The sequence below is a fragment of the Lissotriton helveticus genome, chromosome 11 (assembly GCF_964261635.1).
Source record: "Lissotriton helveticus chromosome 11, aLisHel1.1, whole genome shotgun sequence".
NCBI classification, from domain to species: Eukaryota; Metazoa; Chordata; class Amphibia; order Caudata; family Salamandridae; genus Lissotriton; species Lissotriton helveticus.
In genome coordinates this window covers 307,775,540-307,800,264 of record NC_136072.1, presented here as the reverse complement: position 1 = coordinate 307,800,264, position 24,725 = coordinate 307,775,540, and the positions used below count along the sequence as shown (strand labels likewise).

General features: G+C 45.2%; 1 protein-coding gene across 2 annotated transcripts in view; it reads right to left on the bottom strand.

The window, feature by feature from the left end:
* Nucleotides 1-24,725, bottom strand: part of KLHL24 (kelch like family member 24) — a 352,308-nt gene that overhangs the window by 188,002 nt on the left and 139,581 nt on the right. For both annotated transcript variants that reach the window (XM_078665500.1, XM_078665501.1), the window contains one exon: nt 11,381-12,360. In XM_078665500.1, coding sequence (XP_078521626.1) covers nt 11,381-12,300 — 920 coding nt within the window. In that variant the 5' untranslated portion in view covers nt 12,301-12,360. The remainder of the gene's footprint in view (nt 1-11,380; nt 12,361-24,725) is intronic.

Genomic DNA, 24,725 nt, shown 5'->3' with positions numbered 1-24,725 from the left:
TCCCAATTTTGGAGGAACACCAAAGCTATCTCTGGTTTTTAGTGCAGGGGCAGCATTTTCAGTTCATAATGCTGCACTGCAGGCTAAAGTCAGCCCCTCAGGTTAATGGGTCCTCACATGGCCTCCTCCAATGTAGAGGGATATCTATGCAGCCTTATTTAGATGACTGTCTGGTACACACTCCATCAGATGATGTGACAAGTCATCATCTACATCAAGTGACTGTACTACTAATCAGTCATGTGTTCCTGATAAACTGGAAAAGTGCAGAAGTCACTGCCTTGTCAAAGAAGCGGTCAGCAGACCCCAATACTCTCAGAAACTAGAGACCCATCTCTCCCCTACCTTTCCCAGCCAAAGTCATGCAGAAAGCCATCAACATTCAACTCTCTGACTGCCCTGAGAGGCACCAATTCCTCGAGAGATCACAATTAGGCTTCCACTCCAACCACAGCACTGAAACAGACATCATCGTGGCCACTGATGACATCAGAAGCATCCTCGACCACGAAGAAACAGCAGCTCTCAACCTGCTCGACCTCTCTGCGGCCTTCGACACCGTCTTCCACAACACACTCATCAGACGGCTTCACCTCCTGGACATCTGTGGGCCAGCCCTTCAGTGGATATCCTCCTTCCTCACGGGCAGAACACAATGTGTGATACTACCATCCTTCTCCTAAGAACCCAAAAGTCTCATCTGTGTGGTCTCTCAAGGCTCGTACCTTAGCCCAGTGCTCTTTAATGTATACATGACACCCCTCGTAGCCATCGTCAGATGTCACTGCATCAGTATCGTCTCATATACTGATGACACAAAGCTCATTCTCTCCCTTACAAACAGATCCAACAACACCAAAACCAACTTCACCAACTGCATGCATAACATTGCATCATAGGTGAGCAATACTTGGCTTCAGCTCAACTTGGACAAAGCCGAAGTCCTGATTTTCAGAAATTACCACTCACCCTGGGATGCGTCGTGGTGGCCCTCCAAACTGGGCCCCAAATCACTCACTGATCATGCCAAGAAACTCTGGATCATCCTAGCCAACTACTTCATCATGAACAAACAGATCAACACTGTCTCCTCATCATACTTCCACATCCTGCGAATGCTACGCAAGATTTTCAAATAGATGCCTATGAACACCAGAAGAACAGTCACCCAGGCTCTAATTCCAAGCAGACTCCACTACAGAAACTCCCTCTACGCGGAGAAGTGTGGCTCACTGGTTAGAGGAGGCAGACCTGGAAGCAGAGGTCAGCCCGGGACCAGGGTTCAATTCCCAGCTCGGCGGGGTCTTGAGTCCTAAAATGTCCATGGACTCGACAATTCTCGCTCCGGTGCCTATTCGATTCACGGGTTCACACTCTGCGACTCTGGGCAATAGCTTGCTTAATCTCCACAACGGCCCCTCGCGGCGGGATGCCTGGCTTTCACCTTGCGGATACCCTGCCGGGGTTATCTCACAGGGGAATACCAGGACGGGTTCCCTAAGCAAGCGCTTAGAAACCGCTTGGTGATTTGCGCTATATAAATTCCTGTACATTTACATTTACATTTACGCAGGAATCCCCTCCCGCATCCTACGCCGACTCCAAACCACCCAGATGACCACCAACAGACTAATCTTGGATATACCACATAACACCCATATCTCACTGCACCTCCTGTAATTTCAAGCTGCTCATGCACACCTACAAAGCCCTCCACAATATCGGACCAGCATACCTCAACCACCTCCTCAACTTCTACCAACCCACAGGTACCTTTGTTTGGCCTCCCAGGCTAGTGCATGCACCCCTTGCATCAATAAGATCAGAACTGGAGGACAATCCTTCTCACACATCGCAGCCAAAGCCTGGAATTACATTCCGCTTCACCTAAGAACTGCCCCCTCCCTCATAGACTTCCGAAAATAGCTCAAGACCTTGCTCTTCCAGAAAACACAGGCATGATCCCTTCTGCTCTCCTTGCTCAGGCCCTTGCCCTTTTCAGCACGTGGAAACCCTCATGGGCGATTAGCCGCACTTTTCAACTGCACGTAAAGTAACGTAACATAACACACCAAGGGAAAAGTCGATCCTCACCCCTTCACAGGATCACATATTGACGCTGGTTGGCTCAAAGGCTGCACTCTGGCTACAGGTGCAATGGACCATAGTGACCACAGTAGCCCTGGTTCCACAAGCAAATTTCATTTAGGAATATTAGGAATATTAGTCAGTCATCTTCCAGCTCAGTGGAATCTAAAGTATCAGAAGGTCCTGACTCCAGCTGACCTGAACAGGTAGATAAGTAAAGAACCACATTGGTGGTTGGAAGAGAAAATCCCCAGCACACAATAGTATTGTAACAGAATTATCAAAATTGCGCAGTGTGAGCACAAATTTAACGCAGAAAAATGAGTTCTTGTTCTTTTTTCTTTTATTCCTCGGGTCTTCCAACAGCCGACACGTGTTTCGTCGCCAACATAGGAAATCGCCCTGCGACTTTATCAAGGCTTTTTTCTCTGTATGTCTATTCATTTTCCCTAGTGATAATTCCAACCCACTGTGGGGTTCTGTTTTCATAGACGTCCGCTATCACAGTCTAAACATCTGCAAATAAATTCTGCTTTGTTGTAGGACTCGAAACAACTAGCCATGGCAGATCAGGCACATACAATACCTTCAACACTGCATGCTTATTACATATTTTCCAGAGGTGGTGTACAGTTGGATTATGAACCTTTCTCGTGTAGTGAGATAAAGATTTGGGATTTTCTGCAAAATCTCTTTACTTTGGGGCTGCCGGACTCAATACTTGGAACTCAATGGGCCACAATTCAGGCCTCAGATGGTTCCAGATCGGTACATACTTTCGAGCCTTTGCCGCATGTGTCAGTACAATTTTTAACTTGTAAGGCTTTTTCCTGGTGACAATCACATTTGTGAGGAGGTTGAGAGTTAGGAGTGCTGTCTTGCAGATCGCTTTACTTGAAAGTTTTTTCAGGCACACTAGTCATCAGTACAGTTGCTTCTTTCCTCCCAAAGGTAAGCTCGCGTTTTCATCATTACATGGAGGAGATTTAACCAGAGTTTGTCCCAAGTCCAAGTTGTCAGCAGGACCAACTTAGATGTGAGAAAAGTGTTCTTTACTTACATAAATATGTTTCTTCATTCAGGAAGGTACACTTTATTTGTCAATTTTAGTTCAGCCCGGAAAGATTTGAAGCTATCCACCTCTTGCTAAGTAGGTGGATAAGATCTCTGATTGGTTGCGCTTACAAAGAAAAGGATCAGCCTTGTCCTGGAAAGGATTCAGAGTAGATCGACCAGAAGTGTGACCACTCCTGGGCAGAGATTGAGGGAGCTTCTACCACAGAGATTTGCAAAGAAGCCACATGGGCACACATTCCAACTTTGGCAAATCATTAGACTTCAGTGAGATTCTATTGGCTCAGAGGATGTTTTAGTTTTTGGCAGCAGTGATGTTTTAACAGTTGCAACAATTCTTTTGCAAAATAAACTCTTCTGGGCAGTCAACCTAGGTCTGTGGTGTTTTAGATACTGAAAGGTTTAGAGCTCGAATATAAGGACTGGAGCAGGGGAAGAACAAGAAGGTAATGTTTGAGTTACTTATCTGTAATTCCATTACTCCAAATCCTTTCTCACTCCAGTCATTTCACCCACCCACCCAGTGGACATTTTAAGTCAAAGGATGATAAGAATGAAGGACGATCCCTATATATAGAGGGCATCAGTGGTGTAATGAAAGTTGAAGGGGCCCCCTGCCACGTACACGGAGGGGCCCCCACTCCGAATTTAATCCAGAGCTCTTGGGCCTGAGTATTGTGCTGAGGGGGCCCCCTGCAGCTCGGCCCCCCCCCCACCCCTGCATGGCGGTGGCTGCGGGGGCCTGTGTTACGCTCCTGGAGGGCATTCTATTTTCTTCTGCATCAGAGAGGAGTCTGCATGAAGAGACAAGCTCTTCATAGATAAGGACTAAGGAAGGACTTGGCGTACCGGAATTACAGGTAAGTATTTAGCAATTCTGATCAGTTGGACAATTCATGTAGGAGCTAGACATTGGGCAGTGGTTTGGTGACAGAATTTGTGATACGGTTTTATGTTAAAGAGGGGTTGCTGATAAGGTCTGATGTGGGCTATTTGTGGATACTATTTTGCTTATAAATCTTGGCAATAGTGGTTTGGTAATTGTGGTTTTGATATATGTATAGCTGCTCATGTTTGTAGGAAACCTCTGTATGAATTGACAGGAGGAATCTAATCAAAGTTGTTTCAGGTTCAACAAGAACCGTCTTTAAGGAGAGTGCACCCTTAAGGATGGCGGTTCAAATCTTGGATACAGTTGAGGCTTGTCATGCACGCACCTTCTTTGTCTCGGAAGTGTCCTGGATTCACGATGCTAAACACCCTGTCTCCCCCTGTCACCTTCCGGGAGTCAGGAATAGCACTAACACCCAAACGGTAACCAGGGGGAAAACAGGGGAACAAAACAAGGGTAGGAAGGGGAAGAACAACAACACTCCACAGTCTTCTCCACCTCAGCGGATACTCGATGTTCTTTAAATGTCACTGTAGTAAAATACAAGAAAAATGAGTGAAAACAATCCCTCCCCTTAATGTTCCTAAATTAAGGATTGTGATGTGATGTACCTTCAGAAAGTGGAGGGAGATGATACGTAAATAAAGCAGAATAACTTGAACTCCGATATCAGCCTTGATATGGTTCATCAAATGCAACAGAAATCTAAATGCAATGGGACACTATAAGTAAAGCGTAAGTCACACTTCCGCTACTGTATCTCTACTATTCGTGAGACTCACCACAAATAATTGGGAATTCAATCCTGGAATAGCCTCAAATTACCGTAAACAAATACCTTCGTTAAGCTCACGAGGCACGGTAGGGCTATGTAAAATATAAACACCACTCGGAATTGAGTGAATAGAAACGCGGTGTGCACACCTAGCAGGCTTTATACCAAAGTGGCTTGCAAAACCGCAATAGGCAAAAGCGGTATAAACAATAAAGAATATAATCAAGGATAGAACAATATCTAAGAAGCAAGACGCTTCTTAGGACTCACAATACGATAAACAGGCTTAGAAACGCGGGAGGACACAAGCTCTTTCCATACAACGAACCACTAGCTCCTCGGACGCCGTCACCGTGACCCGGAACGAGATGAGTAACAGCTGGCTAAACGCGAAGCGTTTCCTGAGCGTTTGGGGCGGGTTTAAAACTGTTACACAGTTCCCTAGCGCATGCGCGGTAACTGCACATGCTTTAAGGCCCCTGTATGTAATTTTGCCAACCATTGCCAATCACGTCTTTCTCTGCAGTTGGCCGGTAAGGATGCTAATAAAGAGCGGATTCTAATATAGGATTAGCAAGTATTACGCTTTCCGCTTACACGACAGGCATGACAGAACACCCCTCCCATAACGCCCCCCACTGGTTTGGGCTTGTGAGGGAATCGCCTGTGAAAAGCTCGCAATAAACTAGGTGCATGTACTTGGCTGGCAGGTTTCCAAGATCTATCCTCAATACCATAGCCCTTCCAGTGTATAAGATACTGGAGGCGACGACAAACTCTTCTAGAGTCAATAATAGCTCCCACTTCGTATTCATCATTATTATCCACCGTAATGGGATGAGGGGTCGTCGGAAGGCGGGTATCTGGCGCTACAGGTTTTAACAGGGAAACGTGAAAGACGGGGTGTATCTTCATGGATGGTGGCAATCGCAGCTTCATAGCTACAGGATTGATGACTTGGCTAACGGGAAAAGGACCAATGTACTTCGGTTGAAATTTACAAGCACCCTTTAAGGCCAAATGTTTGGTGGAAAGCCAGCCCTTGTCGTCCTCTTGATAAGCGGGTCCTGCATGTCTATGTGTGTCTGCTGCCTTCTTGTAATCAGACTTGGCCTTATCGAGGTTATCATGGATGGTGGAATGTACTTTTTGAAGGTGTGAGACTAAATCCTGTACAGCTGGAATGGCACAAGGCCTCAAAGGAGAAAAGGGAAGGACCTTAGGATGGAACCCGTATGAAGCATAAGAGGGGGTAAATAGAGTGGAAAAATTATGACTATTGTTGTATGACAATTCTGCCAACCAAATCAGCTCATCCCATTCCTTCTGTTCTTGCAGTAATTGACAACGCAAGAACTGCTCAAGGCTTTGGTTCACCCGCTCTGTTTGTCCGTCCGTCTGGGGGTGATGACTAGAGGAGAGGCGGACTTCAATATTCAGAGACTTACATAACTGTTTCCAAAAGTTGGATATAAATTGAGAGCCCCTATCAGTGACCAAGATAGAGGGAAGACCATGAAGTCTGACTATATTTTGTAGAAAGACACTTGCCAGAACAGAAGATGTAGGTAAACTTTGTAATGGGATGAAATGAGCCGCTTTGGTGAACATGTCCACTACGACTAAAAGAGTGTTATTTCCCCTTTGTGTACGTGGTAACTCTACGATAAAGTTCATTGATACGGACTGCCAGGGAGCCAAAGGAGTGGGAAGGGGAAGTAACAAGCCCACTAACCCTTCGTGTGATGTTTTTCCTTGAGCATATACGTGACACGTCCGAACATACTGTTGTACGTCTTTAGCTATGTGAGGCCACCAGCAATATCTTTTTATCAACTCCAATGTTCTCTTATAGCCTGGATGTCCTGCTATACCGTGGGAATGACACCATTCCAAAACCTGTGTTTGAAGGGGTATCGTGGGGATGAACAATCCTCCTTGCACATAATGAAGACCTGATCTGACCAAAGACTGCTGTTGGTGTAACACTGCTTGAGAGGAAGGTTCTTGTTGGGCGTTCTTTACTTGTATGATAAAATCCTCTTCAGTAGTAAGTACTCCTATTATTCTTTGAGGAGCAATGATACAAGGAGGCTTATCATCACTTGGGAATGGCTCAAACCCCAGACGAGATAAAGCATCTGCTTTACCGTTTTGTCTGCCAGCCCTGAAATGTATGTTGAAATCATATTCATTAAAAAACTGTGTCCATCTCAGTTGTCGCATGGACAATGCTCTAGCAGACTTTAGATACTGTAGATTGCGATGGTCTGTCAAAACAGTGACTGTGTGATTCGTGCCCAATAAGTACTGCCTCCATTCCTCCAACACTTTCTTGATTGTTAGGAGCTCTCTCTCCCCAACGGCATAGTTCACCTCAGCTGGAGTAAATTTGTGGGAATAGTAGGCTACTGGATGAAGTTCTCCCGTGCTAGCATCCGCTTGCGAAAGGATACCCCCTACAGCTACTTGCGAGGCATCCACCTCCACCACATAAAGACAAGAAGGATCAGGGTGTTTCAGAATGGGGGCCTGCGTGAATGCCTTTTTCAAAACGTGAAAGGCCCAGTCGGCCTCCTCAGACCAATGAAAAGGGACCCCTTTTCGCAGCAAGCGGCTGATAGGAGCTACCAGATCTGAGAATTGGTGTATAAAGCGCCTATAAAAATTCGAGAAGCCAATGAATTGTTGGATTTCCTTTACATTTTTGGGAGGGGGCCACTGCAAAACAGCACTGACTTTTTGTGGGTCCATGCTCAGGCCTTGAGCTGATACAATAAACCCCAAAAAGGCGACCTGGTGGCGATGGAAGAAGCATTTATCTAGTTTGCAAAAAAGGGAATTATTCTGCAACTGATGTAAGACAGCTTTTACATGTACAATATGGTCATCAAGGGTTTTAGAATAGATTAGTAGATCATCAATGTACGCAATGACACTCTTGTCCAGATACTCCTTCAGCACTTCATTGATGAAATACTGAAATGCTGAAGGAGCATTACAAAGCCCAAAGGACATTACTAAGTATTCATAAAGACCGAACTTGGTGCAGAACGCCGTCTTCCACTCATCTCCCTCTTTAACACGAACAAGGTGGTAGGCCCCACGTAGATCTAATTTAGTGAACCATTTTGCATCTTTTATTTGATCGAGCAGAGAGGAGATGAGTGGCAAGGGATACTTGTTTTTGATAGTAATGTTATTCAGTGATCTATAATCAATACAGCAGCGTAAGCCTCCTTCCCTTTTAGGAATAAAAAATAATGCTGAAGAGGCTGGAGATCTGGAGTGTCTGATGTAACCAAGATCTAACATGGTATCGAGGTACTCCCTTAAATACACATTTTCTTTTTCAGTAAGTGAGTACACCCTACTAGTAGGGATACGAGCGCCAGGCTGCAGATCAATACGGCAGTCGTATACCCTATGGGGGGTAGACTTGTTGCTTGTTCTTTTTCAAAAACAGTACTGTATTCCTGATAAACGGGGCAAAACGGTGTTAGGCTGTTCTACTGTGTATGGTTCTTCGGGGTTTATTGAGACCAAAGATATTGTCTTTTGTATGGGCATTTCATGTGTCTGAGCTGAGGAATCAGGAAGATCTGTGCTGATGGTAGATGTGTGTTGTCTACACTCTTTTCCGAAGGTGATACAAGTGTTTTGCCAGTCTATCTGAGGGTTATGGAGACGCAGCCAAGGAAGTCCCAATACCACCGGAAATTGAGGAGATTCAATTATATCAAAAGCAAGAGTTTCTCGGTGTGTGGGTTCTATGTATAATTCCAATGTGATGGTAGACTGCGTGATAGGCCCAGATTTCAAAGGACTACCATCTATGGTATACACTTCCTCTGTGGTTTCTTTTTGAACTTTAGGAATATTATGGGTGACTGCCCAGTGATAATCCATAAAGTTGCCCGAAGCTCCAGAATCAATCATGATGGGTTGTATAACAGAATTGGAAAACCAGGACAATTTGGAAGTAATAAAGAAGTGTCTTTCATTCGTCATTACTGATGAGACCATGTGAACCAAAGGACCCGGCGGTAAGGTCTCTGTTACCCTCGGGTCTGTTAGTTTTCTGACTTGCGGAACTGTTTGGGTTTTACTGGGCATTCTCTCAGGAAGTGTCCAGCCTTGCCACAATAGAGACACAATCTATTCTCCCTACGTCTTTGTTTCTCAGCCTCACTCAAAGGCCCTTTAATACTGCCTATTTGCATAGGTTCGGGATCCTCAGGTTTTGCCTCAGACTCTGATTTCCGTTCTTTAGTGCTAAATCTAGGATACTCGTAACGTACTCTATCTCTACGTCTTTCTCCCAGCCTATGGTCGAGTTTCACCACCAGGTCGATCAATTCGGGACATGTAGCAGGGGGATCTACTACATGAGCTGACGCATCCTTAAGGTCGTCTCTTAGACCTTTGTAAAAAAGGGCACTGCGTTTAGCAGCGGGCCAGTCTGCCTCTACAACCAATCTGTTAAATGTGGAAATATAGGTGATAAACTTGAAACAGGGTTCAAAGGATCTTAACAACTCTGTATCAGCTGCGTGGGTAAAAGAATGTTTATCAAACATCTTACGTAATTCTCTACGAAAAGCGTCAAAATCCAATAATAAGGGATCATCTTTGTCTATTAAGGGAATTGTCCAATTTGCTGCTGAACCTCCTAAATATGATAGAACAAAGGCCACCTTAGCCTGATCGTTTGGAAAACATGGGGCCTTGCACAGGAAATGCAGCTGACACTGTGTCAAAAATGCTGCACATTTTGAAGGGTCTCCATAAAATCGCTCAGGGGGTGCCAGAGGAATAGTGTGAGGTGTAACAACTTGAACTACAGGGGTCTGAGCGCTGGAACCTGCTCCCTCTCCCCTTGGTACACTCATCGCCTCTAGTCTGTCAGCAATGGACTGGGTTTCTCGTTGGAGATTCCCTACCATACTTGCTACATCCTGTAATGTGAGATCCATTGCACTTGGGAGACAATATTATAGAGGCTTCGCGTTTTGTCATGCACGCACCTTCTTTGTCTCGGAAGTGTCCTGGATTCACGATGCTAAACACCTTGTCTCCCCCTGTCACCTTCCGGGAGTCAGGAATAGCACTAACACCCAAACGGTAACCAGGGGGAAAACAGGGGAACAAAACAAGGGTAGGAAGGGGAAGAACAACAACACTCCACAGTCTTCTCCACCTCAGCGGATACTCGATCTTCTTTAAATGTCACTGTAGTAAAATACAAGAAAAATGAGTGAAAACAATCCCTCCCCTTAATGTTCCTAAATTAAAGATTGTGATGTGATGTACCTTTAGAAAGTGGAGGGAGATGATACGTAAATAAAGCAGAATAACTTGAACTCCGATACCAGCCTTGATATGGTTCATCAAATGCAACAGAAATGTAAATGCAATGGGACACTATAAGTAAAGCGTAAGTCACACTTCCGCTACTGTATCTCTTCTATTCGTGAGACTCACCACAAATAATTGGGAATTCAATCCTGGAATAGCCTCAAAATACCGTAAACAAATACCTTCGTTAAGCTCACGAGGCACGGTAGGGCTATGTAAAATATAAACACCACTCGGAATTGAATTAATAGAAACGCGGTGTGCACACCTAGCAGGCTTTATACCAAAGTGGCTTGCAAAACCGCAATAGGCAAAAGCGGTATAAACAATAAAGAATATAATCAAGGATAGAACAATATCTAAGAAGCAAGACGCTTCTTAGGACTCACAATACGATAAACAGGCTTAGAAACGCGGGAAGACACAAGCTATTTCCATACAACGAACCACTAGCTCCTCGGACGCCGTCCCCGTGACCCGGAACGAGATGAGTAACAGCTGGCTAAACGCGAAGCGTTTCCTGAGCGTTTGGGGCGGGTTTAAAACTGTTGCACAGTTCCCTAGCGCATGCGCGGTAACTGCGCATGCTTCAAGGCCCCTGTATGTAATTTGCCAACCATTGCCAATCACGTCTTTCTCTGCAGTTTGCCGGTAAGGATGCTAATAAAGAGCGGATTCTAATATAGGATTAGCAAGTATTACTCTTCCGCTTACACGACAGGCATGACAAGGCTAACATAATAGGACAATAATTACACATGCAATTGATTCATAGATGTTGCTGGAAATTTACATCAGTTAGAGGTCTTATTAGAATTTCTGAAGATTACAGTTAGATTAAAGCAAATATCATGATGTAAACGGCACATTCATCACACCAGCATGGTACAGAAATCTCTACAACAAATTATATTTTCTTACAAATAATAATGATTAAAGTACTTGTAGGTTACTTATAATATGGGCAAGACGTATGGTCTAGTGGTTAAGTGATTTGCTTTAGAACCATGTGCTAATAAGGCATAAACACTTGTGGTTAGAAAATAACTAAGCCAAGTTTTAAGTTATATTTAAAACTTCAAAAGGTACATGTTAAACAGTAAAATGATGAAACTATGGGCAAGAGTACAAAAACACCTGATGTCATAATAAATACTTCAGAGCTAAACTATCTACTCAAGAAACCCACTCACCTGCGAGGCCGAGTCCTTGGCGACATCATTTCATTCCCAAGGATGTGGTAACGTCTTGCTTCATGAAGCAGCTGATAGCAATCTGGAGAGTTCTGGATGAGCTGGTCTACCTCCACAGTCTGCACAAAATAGTTGGGATGCAACAAGGGCAGTCTCACATGCATCATCAGTTCTGGCAGCATGGGCCTTCTGACATCTACATGGTGGTAGACCCAGCGCATAACTGCTTCGAACACCAGCTCCTCCTTGCTGATAGCCAAATCATCACTGCTAATATAATCAATAAGCTCGGCTTTACCAAGCTCTAGGAACTCCTCGTGTTGAGACACAATCTCAAAGGTCTGCTGAGCATAGTTCCTGCATTTGGTGAAAAGAGTTTTCAGCGAATGCGTGTCAGCAAATGTCTGGATGCCCAGGCAGTTGCAAGGGTCAAGTTGCTCTTCAAGGAATTTGGCACAGGCATCTCGTAGGACACCAGTCTGAAAAAGGCTGGATGTCTCAAAGAGATATTGCACGTTGTCTGTGGTGATCTTTACTTTCCCTGTGTAGACGTACTGCAGAAAGCAGTCCATGGCTTCCGCGAAAATCCCATTGATTTCCACCAACATCTCCCTGCTTTCTCTGTGATCATTGCAGAACATGGCTCTGAAATAGCTACTGCAGGCTGAAAGGACTGCTCGGTGACAAGGGAATTCTCGTCCCTCCACACAGATAATAACGTCCGTAAATAGGCGGCTGTCGCGGAACTCATTGAAAGTATGTAGGATGCTCTCTGCATGAGACGATCCAGAGGAAAATTCGAAAACTTCGTGACATGTCAGTGGCTTTGCCTCCATTTCAAATACTTTGCGCTTGGTTGCTGGAGAGTCACGGACACCGCCATTTTCTCGGTTGAGTCTTCGGCCCAGGATTAGCACCATTTTAAGAAGAGGTGACCACCAGATTAATCCGAGAAACTCCAATACTTCCACTGAGTTGAACTGTAGAAAAAAGAGAAAAGAGATATACAATTCAATAAATCAATTTAGATGTTGGTCAGGTCACAGGAACACATTATTTTATTTTGGTAATATCTTGTTACATCAACGTTCTGTTTAGGGGCGTAGCTTGGTCAGTAACATTTGGGAGTGTAAGCTTCAGATTTTCCGACAATCAGGCGGGAATATAATATTTAAATACATTATACCACTAGAAGGGTGCTTGAGAGGTGTCAATGGGGCAGTGAAAAGGGAGAGAAATGCAGATTTGTAGGAGTACAAAGAGGGAAAACAAAATCTTTTGTAAAATAACCAATATTTTTGAGGACTATCAAAACAGAGAGGGAGTGCTTGTGCATTTTTGTCTGTGTGTTTGTAAAAATTCCTGGTGAAATCCGACTGACATCTCACAATACTCGACTGAAAGCATGTGTACCCATATATTCATCAGAAAATACATTTGTTAGTGGGATGTAACACCCCAAACATCCTCCCTGAAGCAATGCCCCTGGTTCTGTTGCAACAAATCTTCCTGACACGAGGCTCACACTGGTATGAGGGGCATTACCAGAGATCTAAAAGTGTTCCCGGTCAGAAGTGAGAAGTTCATGCCGTATTTACAGGGGCGGCTAGCTACTGTGAAAATGGGTGTGGCGCAGCATGCCGTAAAACTCACTGATATGCTGCCTTTCTCCTCTCCCCTCTCCTGATGACGAGCAAGAAAGGGTGGTTTACTACCTGCATACAAATCAAACCAGGATTAGTTGGAGCAGTCTAACACAGCGCTCATTTGGAGGTTTAGGGCCTGTGCCTGCAAGGCTATTTTACAGCACTTGGAATGTAGGCTTTGAAGTGTGCATGACAGATTGGCTTACAGTAGACAGCTGGCCAATCTGTCAGGCGCACTGAGCAGTCATCCTGCAATATGCAGGAGTCAGTTTGCCCTACCCCCACTGTCATGCTTGCTCGGCCAGCGGCACACAGAATAATAAAATGGTAATGACCATTTTATTTTCTGTGTACCGGCTACGCTTGCAGCAGAGGGCTGGGGGCGATGCTCCTCCGCCTTTAAGGAGGGTATTCTACCTTTACTACGCGGTCATTACTTCGTATTACCATTACTTAGCATGCACTTACTACACATAATGGAGTTATTGTGCAAATTAAAGGTTTGGGGTGTAGGGGGTATTTTTAGGGTTCAGGATGCGTTTAGGTTTTGGGGTGCTGGGGTAATTTTAGGGGTCAGGGTTGGTAAGGGTTTTGGGGTGTAGGGTCATTTTAGCGTTCATTTAGGTTTTGGGGTACTGGGGTATTTTTAGGGGTCAGGGTGGGTTAGGGTTTTGGGGTGCTAGGGTATTTTGGGGGTTCAGGGTGCGTTTAGGTTTTGGGGGTACAGGGGTATTTTTAGGGGCCAGGGGTTTAGGGTGTAGGGGGTATTTTTAGGGTTCAGGGTGCATTTAAGGTTTTGGGGTGCTGGGGTATTTTTGGGGTTCAGGGTGCGTTTAGGTTTTGGGGTGCTGGGATATTTTTAGGGGTCAGGTGGGATAGGGTTTTGGGATATAGGAGGTATTTTTAGGGTTCAGGGTGCGTTTAAGGTTTTGGGGTGCTGGGGTATTTTTGGGGTTCAGGGAGCGTTTAGGTTTTGGGGTGCTGGAGTAATTTTAGGGGTCAGGGTGGGTTAGGGTTTTGGGGTGTAGGGGTAATTTTAGGGTTCAGGGTGCGTTTAGGAGTTGTGGTACTGGGGTATTTTTAGGGGTCAGGGTGTGTTAGGGTTTAGGGGTGCATGTGGTATTTTGAGGGTTCAGGGTGCATTTAAGGTTTTGGGGTATTTTTGGGGTTCAGAGTGCGTTTAGGTTTTGGGGTTCTGGGATATTTTTAGGGGTCAGGGTGAGATATAGGTTTGGGGTGTAGGAGGGATTTTTAGGGTTCAGGGTGCGTGCCAGGGGATAGGTAACTATTACGATAAATTTTTTGTTTTAAAGTACCAATAACGCGTTGTAACGGTATACGTAATAAATAACTGCAAAGTAAAAGCATTTTTAATATATATGTATATTTTTGCGAAGTAAAAGCATGAGCACTAAAATCATGCGTATTAATGGTATTTGCAAAGTAAAAACTTTGAAGTAAATACCTGCGGAGTAACGGTATGCTAAGTAACATCATATAGTCTTAAGGAGGAGCCGCCCCTGACATTATTGATTTCTTTGCATTCTGCTACTTGCTCTATTGTTAAGTGGCTTAAAATTACGTTTTGTTTAGTTGAATAATATAATCTTTGGTGTTTGCAAAAGGAAGTTGAGTGTTGCCTTTATTTCTCTCATCATTACATTCTTGGAATGGAGAGAAACGTCCTGCTCTCATTCCCTCTCTCACCATGCCTGGTTTTTTTTTTTACATGATTCATAGAAATTGCAAGAATTTACATTTAATTGTTTTGCATTTTTTATCTATAGCTCAATTCAGACCATTCACTACTCTTCCTCACATATTTCAGCAGCAGGAATTCTAATTTGGATTTTTGTGTTTTTCAATATTTAGTTCAATTCGGATCCTGTGCTGGTTTCCCCTCAAATTACAGCAACAGTAATGCTTTTTTGCATTTTCCTCACGCATTATGGAAACTGAAACAATAACATTAATTTAAATATTGCTGGTGTTCTATTGCCAAGTCTTAAATGTACAACCGAAAACGAAGGGCTTTATGAGCTTCTTACCCCTGATATGGAGTATCAATACTCTTTTTCAGAAGAGCACCCTGCGATTTTTTAAATGGTACTTCCATTGTTGAGTTTTTGCCTTGTCCAAGGGAGCAGGGATGAGAATCCTTCAATTTCGACATGCGGCATACAGTGGTTCTGTGCCTAAGGATTTCCCCCTGGACCTGGTATGACATGGCAGCGCTGTGAGTCCAGGGGCGCAACAGGGTCTGTTAGAGCAGGATGGTTAAGAGTTTGAAGCCCAATGGACTCCGTACACCATGTTTGGTGACCAGAGTGGACTGGTTTGTTTCTCCTTTTCCAAGTGGTTTTTACTTGCTCATGGGTTGACCCCAGTTCTCTGCGCATTGCTCCGTGAGGCCTGCTCTGAATTTGGATGAAATCTCCACAGAAGATGCCACCTATAGAGCTTAAACAAAGGGAAGCCAGGATTACCAAGCATTGGCACGGCCAATAGGTCTCACCTGTGCGAGAAGTATTGAATTTGGCAGTGTGTATGGCAATGGCAATGTGTTTTAGCCATTATGTTTAGCAGTGTAGCTGCTGTTCAGCATGACTAAAAGTTAGTGGCATGGGGTGGGGTAGATTGGGGTAGAGTGGGGTCGATTGGTGTAGAGTGGGGTAAAATAGAATGGGGTAGATTGGGGTCGTTTAGAGCAGATTGGCATAGATTGGAGTGGGGGGAGTTGGGTAGGCTAGCATGGTAGTTTGGAGTGGGGTATATTGAATTGTAGTACATTGGGATGGAGTGGGGTAGATTGGAGTAGATAGGAGTGGATTAGATTGGAGTGAAGTGGAGTAGATTGGGGTGGAGTGGGGTAAACGAGTGGAATGGGGTAGACTGCAGTGGGTAGAGTGGAATGGGATATTTTGGGGTAAATTGGAGTGGGGTAGATTGTGGAAGAGTGGATTGCAGTGGATTGGGGTAGACTGGAGTGAGGTAGATTGGAGTGGAGTAGGGAAGGGTAGGGTAGGGTAGATAGGAGTTGAGATGAGTAGAATAGGGTAGAGTGGGGTGAAGTGGAGTAGATTGGAATGGGATAGATTGGATGGATTATGTTACGGTAGATTGGAGTAAAGTGGGGTAGATTTGGAGTGGAGTGGGATCGATTAGAGTGAGATAGGTAGGAGTGGGTTAGCTTTGAGTGGGGTAGATTGGAACGGAGTAGTTTGGAGTGGAGTTGGACAGAGTGATGTGGGGTAGATTGGGTTAGTGTGGGGTACTTTGTAGTAGATTAGACTGGGGTAGATTGGAGTGGAGTGGATTGGAGTGGGTTAGATTGGTCTGGAAGGGGGCACGTTTTAGTGGCATGTGGTAGACTGGAGTGAAGTGGGGTGGGGTAGAGTGGAATGGGGTGTGGTTGATTGGGGTAGAATGGAGTGGGTTAGATTGGGTAGACTGGAGTGAGGTAGAGTCGAGTGGGGCAGACTGCAGTAGAGTGGGGTGGAGTGAAGTTGAATAGATTGGAGTGGAGCTGTGATTGGTGTGGAGTGAGATAGATTGGGAAGAGTGGAGTGGGGTAAACTGAAGTGCAGTGTAGTGGGTAAATAAGGGTGGATTAGAGTAGGGAAGATTGGAATGGAGTGGGGTAGACTGAAATGGGATTATTGGAGTGGGGTAGATGCAATGGGTTGGATTACAGTGGGGTGGGGTAGATTGCAGTGGGGGGGATTGGAGTGGGGTAGCTGGAGTGGGGTGGATTGGGGAGGGGTAGATGGAGTAGGGTAGATTCGAGTGGGGTGAATTGGAGTGGGTTGCAGTGGGATGGACTAGGGTGGAGTGGGCTAGAGTAGAGTGGGGTACATTTAAGAGGAGTGTGTAGATTGAAGTGGGGTAGATTGGAATGAAGTGGAGTGGGGTGGATTGGAGTGTGGTAGACTGGAGTGAAGTGAAGTAGATTGTGGTTGAATGGAGTGGGGTAGATTGTGGTTGAATGGAGTGGGGTAGATTAGAGTGGATAGTAGTAGGATAGATTGAAGTGGAGTTTGGAGTGGAGTGGGGTAAATTGGAATGGAGTGGGGTAAACTGGATTTGAGTAGATTGGAGTGAATTGAATTGGGGTACATTGGAATGGGTATGATTGGGGTAGATGGAGTGGAGTAGATTGGAGTGCCCCAAATGGACAGCGCAAACTTTGCTTTGTGCCTCCATGTTTACTACCCAAGCAACAAAAGACTGTTCATATACCTACATGTTTTATGCCTGGGGAAAAACACTCCAACTAGGATGAATATTGTTAAAGAGATCCCTAAAACTTTTTTAACCAAAAAAACATCACAGCCATATTCTCTTCTCAATGTTTAAGATTGTGAAGGTTAGCGCGCATCTTTGGACTAAGCCTTTAGTGATGTTTGAAAACTAAGGAAAGACTGGGAAGCAAGTAACCATCCCCAAGACACACAGTAGTGTGGTTGAAATGCAGATACAAAAAAACTTTTAGTGCGCTCCAAAGCAATATTAAGTAGAATATGAAGTGTGTAACAGCACATTGCAGTAAGCATAGGCATGTTAGAGATGCTGATATTTACAGAATTTGTCATCCTCCAGAAAACACCGTAGTGTGCTCCACGTGCAGCTACCCAAAAACTTTTAAGTGCATTGAAAAGTCTAGAACCAAAGCGAGTGGCTGTCAACTTCAGTATGTCATCAAGCATTTCACATTAACAATAAATGCAGTATTTCCATATAACCAGGACTGATGGCACTTAACCCTGCCAATAACGTATGCAAAATAATCACGAGTTGCTGTCAGTCTCATTTCCCAAATACAGCATTAGCAAGAATCAGTGTCCAGGCTTGTCTGGCAGGGCAGTGTACTTATCATAACTGTCAGCATGAATAACGCAATACCATCAAAGCTCCTAAAGGGCATAACATTTATAATTATATCTCTATGCAATTATGATCACACCCATATAGGATGATTGCAGCATACAGTGAGAGATCACAGTTAGAATAACACACTGGATCAGACACAAGTCCTTAAAAGACATCACTTTTATCAATGCACATCTGCGTATTTATCAGATATGCCCCTAGAGAATGTCTCATAAGATGAAGTCTCATAATATCAATTTTCAGGCCACACCTGGGTGTAGCCATACTCTTGTCCGACGCTGATGAACTAATATTACGGCAAAAGACAACTTAATAATCCATCAAAACCCTTGCGGGGTTATCTGGAGGTAGTCCCCATAGACTTAGGCCTGGGACCTGCCAAACTCTTTGAGGGGAGTCTGTTCGGCCCCTGCAGCCCCCCTGCATCTTTGCTACACATTGGTGGTTACCCCAAACCCCTGGGATCACCACAAGCTGAAAACAAACAATTGCTGGCACTGAGTGCGACCCGGACTCCTCCGTGAGCGTCCATATCATACAGGGCCGGACTGGGAACCAAAACCGGCCCTGGCAAAGTGCTCGGCCGACGCGGGGGGGGGGGGGGGGGGGTCCGCAGGATGTTGGGGGTGCGACCAAGCTCTTTTCTGGAGCCGGTTTTCGGCCGATTTTGTTACAGGGCCGATTTTGCAGCTATGCTGCAAAAACGGCCCTGTAACAAAAACGGCCCCTGTGAGCCCAAAACCGGCCCCCACCCTTGCGGCGCACCGGGGGATTGCCCGGTGCCCGCAACGGCCAGTCCGGGCCTGATATCATAGCAGCGGATACCCCCCTGATCTGGGGAGGGTGGCTGTGCCTATCCTTTGCCAGAGATTACTGGGTGCGTAGTGTTGCACCACGGCTTCTCCTTGGGTGCCCAGTCACATCCGGGTACCATGCGTGCACTTTGCGTGGGAAAGAGCAGCTCGGGGAGCCCCCACTGGCTGCTCTGGCAAGTCCCTAGCCCTGCCAGCCCCCTCGCTAGCTGCCGCGGAAGCCGACCCTTCTTTTCTGCCCGCTCCTGAGGGCAGACGCGTACTGTGCCGATCGGCCAGCGGTTGCATGGGGGAGCACAGGGGTGCTCTCCCCTTCTCTTCTCCAGGGCCCAGGGATGGGGTCCTGGGCCCCGTGCACCTTTACGCGGAGCACGATGGTGCTCCCCAACTTCCGCCTCTTTGCCGGAGCCTAGGGATGGGATCCTGGGTCCCCGGCAATTTGACAGTAAGTGCAACGGCACTCCCTGGCTTTGCTTCTCAGCCAGATCCCAGGGTTGGGATCCTGGGCCCCTGGGCTACTTTACAAGGAGCTCAGCAGCACTCCCCGACATTGGTTTCTTCTGGGGCAGCCTCCAGGACCTGACCCTCCCCAAGGACACATAAGCAACCAGCGCGGAGCCCCACATGCTTTGTAGTTGGTTCTGCAGAGGTCAAAGGTCGCCCAACTTCAGACCGGGAGATCTCCGGTCCCTTTCGGCATAGTTTGACGATCCTGATCAACCTCTGCTCCTGGTGGTGAACCCCAGCCACCTGGTCACTTTCTTCAGGCCTCCTGGCGTTAAAGAATGACGAAGTTTGCATGGAGCTAGCTTCCTGCACACCCTGCGCCAGCCTTCTACCTTGCTCTCCTCCTGGACCTTTCTCCTCCCTGCGCAGAAGCCCAGGTTTTCCCCCACTGGTCCTGGCATTACTCAGAGACATAGGCCTTGGTCCTGGAGGCGGTCAAGGGGCTCCTCATTCAAATTGTCCATGGTGTCAGCTTCCAGTCCCAAAGTTTCTCAGCCAAAGCACATCAGACAGAGTCCTCTCCCCTCTGTGAAAGACCATTTAAGGGGGGGCGGGAGGTGCCAGCAGGAATGACCCTCTGGCCTATCCTATGGCGCTACATCACCTTTCCACCCCTGTTTCAACCTTCCTTCACAGGCGTCCGGATTACTTCAATATGGCATCAACCAGGAGTCACATGGCACATGGGCTCTAGGGGTAACAGCTTACCCCTTTGCTGACATCATGGTTGGGGCCTCCCCCTAGCAATTTTTCAAAGGAGCCTCAGTCTGGATTGAGGGACCTGGTGCTGACAGTTGGCTGATCAGTGTACATTGGTGCGTCTGTGGGCCCCAGATAACTGAGGCTGCACCTAAAGGCAGCCTTTCCCATAGCACTATAATGGAATGTTACTACATTTCAATCAGTAAAACATACTGACTTCTCCACATGTGTACCCCTATTATAAACCCTGTTCTGGGTAATCACCCAACTCCAGTCCCTTCTATGCCAGGCTACCTGTGCACGGCTTCTGGGCTGCACACATCAGGAGTGTCCTACGGGCAGCCCCCACATATGTGCACACGTGTCCACATCTAACCAGCCCAGTGCCACTGACCCTGGCTGCATCGCAGCGGCCTTATCTCACAAGTAGACATGGGCGGTAAACATGCACAGTCCATTTTCCATGCATTTATCATACGTGAGTCCCAGGTTATGATGCTCTCCCACAGTAAAAGGTCAAAAACCAGATAATCAAAAAGCGAAAAAATTGGGCTGGCTCGGATGGTTAGAACCACCTTCTCACATTAGGCTTGTTAGAGGTTCTGATATTTACGGAATTTGTTAAATACCTTGTTGATGCATTTTTAACAATTTTATGCTCATACACGGAGAGGTCACCTATGTTTCTTCTCCTATAATATAGTAGAGAGCTAATTCTTACCTCGTCCTTTATGGTTTTCGGATGAAGCATGAGTTCCCTGCATCACATTTTCCAAATGCCTTGAAAGATTATTTTAAAAAGGCAGGGAACTTGTATTTGCCTTATTGCATGAGAAGTAATGTGAGCAGCGCCACACAAGCTGCCTTGCTCAAGATTACCCCCCAATGCAACCTTCCTTCATACCACCTATCTCCTCTCTGGTGGGCTTCCTTTCTTGCATCTTTGTGTAAGCTCGATTTCTCTGCAGTCTGCAAGGCACCTCTGATCTCTACTGTAGAAAAAACACAACCTGAGCTAGCAGTCACACAAAGGGGGTGGTGCTGAAGCCAGAAGGATCTGGCTTCATACACGCACCCATTAGAGAAGAAAACATACAAAACAAGTGACACTTTCCTACTTCAACCAGTAGATGTGTCCATTACTGCATTCTGAATATATATTTTTCTCTGGAGGTTGAGAAAAGTGTCTAAAAACCCTAGAGTTTTGCACGTGTTTTGGTAGTTGACTATACTCAAGGTAAACAGGCAATAATCTGTGGGACAATTACTTCTGAATTATCAAAGATGTAATTGCGGTGTTGGGAAACACTGGGGCTAGCCAAGAATAAGGACTAGATGAGGAATTGTATTATTGTTGCATAGGAAGCTGTGCCACAGACAATCGTGTTTAATTAAAATTGGAGTTAATTTGCGTTCCCTCAAGTAAATAGTGCTTTAAACAACTTATCAAAGGTGGAAATAGAAAGAACTAGAGAAACAGTTGATCATATTTTAAAAACACACAATCTCCCTTAAGATTAGCTACTGGGTTTCCTATCCGCAAACGCAGAGGTTTCCTATCCGCAGTTGTAAGGTGCTCTATATATAATCAAATTGCACAAAAAAGTGGCAAAATTAAACGTGTTACCCTTTTTTTTATACTTTAATGTTTAAGGGCCAGTAATTGTCATCCTACCGTGACCATTAAAAAGGTTGGAAGCGGGGGACTGATTAATCAATAGGCGCGAGGACTATTGCAAAGGCAGTAGCCTACCGCACAAATCAGTACGGTTGGCTAAGATGTGTGAGTGATTTCTGAATCTTATGTCAACGTCAGGCATGGCAATGATTAGGTTCTAGATGGATCACCATGGAAATTGACTGTCAAACATAAACGACAGGTGAAAAATCCTGTACACCTCTTTTTGACGCAAAAGTGTGTGTTCTCCTATCCCCATAACTCTTCACAACTGCATTTTCCATCTTCATTTGTAACTTGGGCCAATCGTCTTCCACCGTTCCATCAAAATCAAACTGCAGGATGTCTTGTTCTTTTGGCTAGTATGAATGTCTGTAATTATATTGTATTTCTATAGTGCAAACCTAGCCAAAAGGCAGTGGAGTGCATTACATAGACAAGAGTAAAGTTAACAGGTAATAGGAAAGCAAGGTGGGTTGTGGAGGGTTAATGTGATGTATGATTCTTTAAAGAGGTGAGTCTTCAAATCTTTCTTAAATTTGAGCAATGTTGGGGTGGTCCAGGTGGGTAGGACGATGTAGTTCCAGATCTTGGGTGCATAGATGGAATAGGCCTACAGTCTTGTTTTTCATTTTTTACACTTCTTAGTCTGTAGCCTGATGGTGTCCTGGCGGCAGGTGTACAGACAACAACTAGAGAAGGTGACCTTGTCTGCGAGATAAGTAGAGGTGGGGGTCGGGATGGCTTTTTATATGATGCAGCTGGTTTGGAAGATGGTATGGACTGGAAAGGGGAGCTTATGTAGTGCATCAAGATGGAGGTGATGTGATTATATTTTTTCAAGCCTTGGATGAGACTTGCTGTGGTGTGTAGGATGGCCCAAAGGCACGTCAGAGTGGCGTCGGGGGGGGCCATAGAGTACAACATTACTACCCTCCAGATGTGAGAGTAAGAGGGTTTGAACAGCAGTTCTGAGGTCAATTTCCACAAGACACGGTTTGACTTTCTTTAGTTGAGAGCACTGGTACCAGGCCATCTTTGTTTTTTTGTTAATGTGTTTTTGAGTAAGAGGTTGGTGTCCAGAGTAAATCCAAGTGACTTGGCATTTGGTGAAAATTGTGGTTCAAAGTCATCAAGTTTCATGCCATTGAGACAGGTTTGTACAATATCTTGTTTGTTGTTATTGGCAAATAACATGAATTCTCTTTTGGCTGGTTGAGCAACAGGTAGGCACTAGACATCCAGGTCTGGATGACATGCATGAAATGTTTGCAGTGTTTGATATCTAAAGCAGAGGAGACTTTCGAGTAGTTGTATATCATTGGCATATGGTGAATCTTGATGCTGTTATCTGTGCGTAGAGACCAAGTGGCTCCATGTAACGGAAAGGAAACAATATGGAACCCTGTGGGACTCCACAGCTGATAGCAATCTTTTGTAAACTGAAGATTCCCATGTGAACAAACTAGTGTTGATGGGAAAGGTTGGAGTAGAACCATGAAGAATATTGCCTGTGAATCACATCTAAGTCTCCAGGGTGCCTATGGGCGACTGTGTCAAAGGCAGATGAGAGGTCCAGCAATATCCAGAGGCAAGGGTCATCTTCATCTGTGGTCAGGAGAGCGTAGGTACGATGTGTAAGGTAGTGGTCTCCATGCTACAGCATGATCTGATGCCAGACTGGTAGACAGCAGGAGATGGTTATCACTATTTTGGTCTTGGAGTTCAGTATAAAGACTGCCTTTTCAATGGTCTTGCCAATGAATGATAGGTGAGGTATGGGGTGGTATAGTGGTAAGGTCATCAAGGGCTAGTGTAGGTTTCTTTAGGAGTGGAAGGATCTGGCCTGTCTTGGGATGTGTTGAGTGAGGGAGGCATTGACAATGGTAATTAAGGGTAAGCGAGCATCCCCTGAGAGAGCTATGATGTAGGGCAATGGTACGAGATCTTCATGTGAAGTGGCTTTGAGGGAGTTGATCATGCCTGAAAGATTTGGGAGACATAGGGCTTTGAAAGCTGATACTGTGGGATTCTACGGGAAGGGGTTGGTGTAAGAGAAGAAGTAGGCTTGGCGCTGTCAATGTGCTGTAGAATATTCCAACTTTTTTTCACTGAAGAAGAGGTTGTTGGCATTACACTTTTCTGCGGAGTGAGAAATGGGTGGTGGGTGCACGCGGTAAATGCAGTATTTGATTGTCATGAATAGCGTTCTGATTCTGTTGGTGGCTTCACTGATGGTGTTGACATAGTACTTTGCTGTGGCCGCTATGATGAGCTGTCAGTGAGGAGTGTGTGAATAGTTGTGGTATTTATCCATTTCTATCAGGCCACCTACTGTTTCGCTGCTCAAGGTCACTGCACTTCCCTGTCCTCAGGCAGGCTTACTGATGCGTATGTTTTTTCTTTCTGATAGGGGTGTGCACTTGTACACCATCTCCCTTAGCCCAACTTGCCTCTTGCAGTACTTCCACCCTTTTGTTCTTCTGAACACAAGAAAATAAAAATGTAAATATCAGCAGGGAAACACCCCCCTTTTCAAAGTGAACTCAGTACACAAGGTTCATACATGAAACAAGTACAATTACTCTGGGCTTTCCATCCTATACGTTAAGGAAACATCAGTGGGGGACAGAAAATGTAGTGGTAGTTAGAGGTGAACAGTAGGGTCCCCCTTTTGTATTTTTCCTGGTGCATTGTTGAGACGCAGAAATAAATCAAAGGGCCAGCTCTCGGCACAGTTATCTCCTATTTGATTGCCTGACTATATACTGTTTTCTGAATAGTGATGCTTTAATCAGGAAACAACAGAATATTACTAACCATGAAGGAAAGCTTGCTCGTCCTGGAAGCTGCACTTGTGACTACTTCTCTATACGAAGAGTGGGGCCAATGTAACCACAATAAATCCAGCTCTCGGGATTTCATGAATCTCTAAGGCTTCAGGACAATCATCTCCCAGAACTAATGTCTTTAAAAAACAAGCATTGAAAATGCAATAGGTCTCGGATTAGGAAAGTTTTTTTATTTTTTATTTATGTGTTGGTTTTGAAAATAGCAAAATTAATACCTTTGTCAGGTGGATGTGGTGGCGGATGGGTGGTGAATGCGAT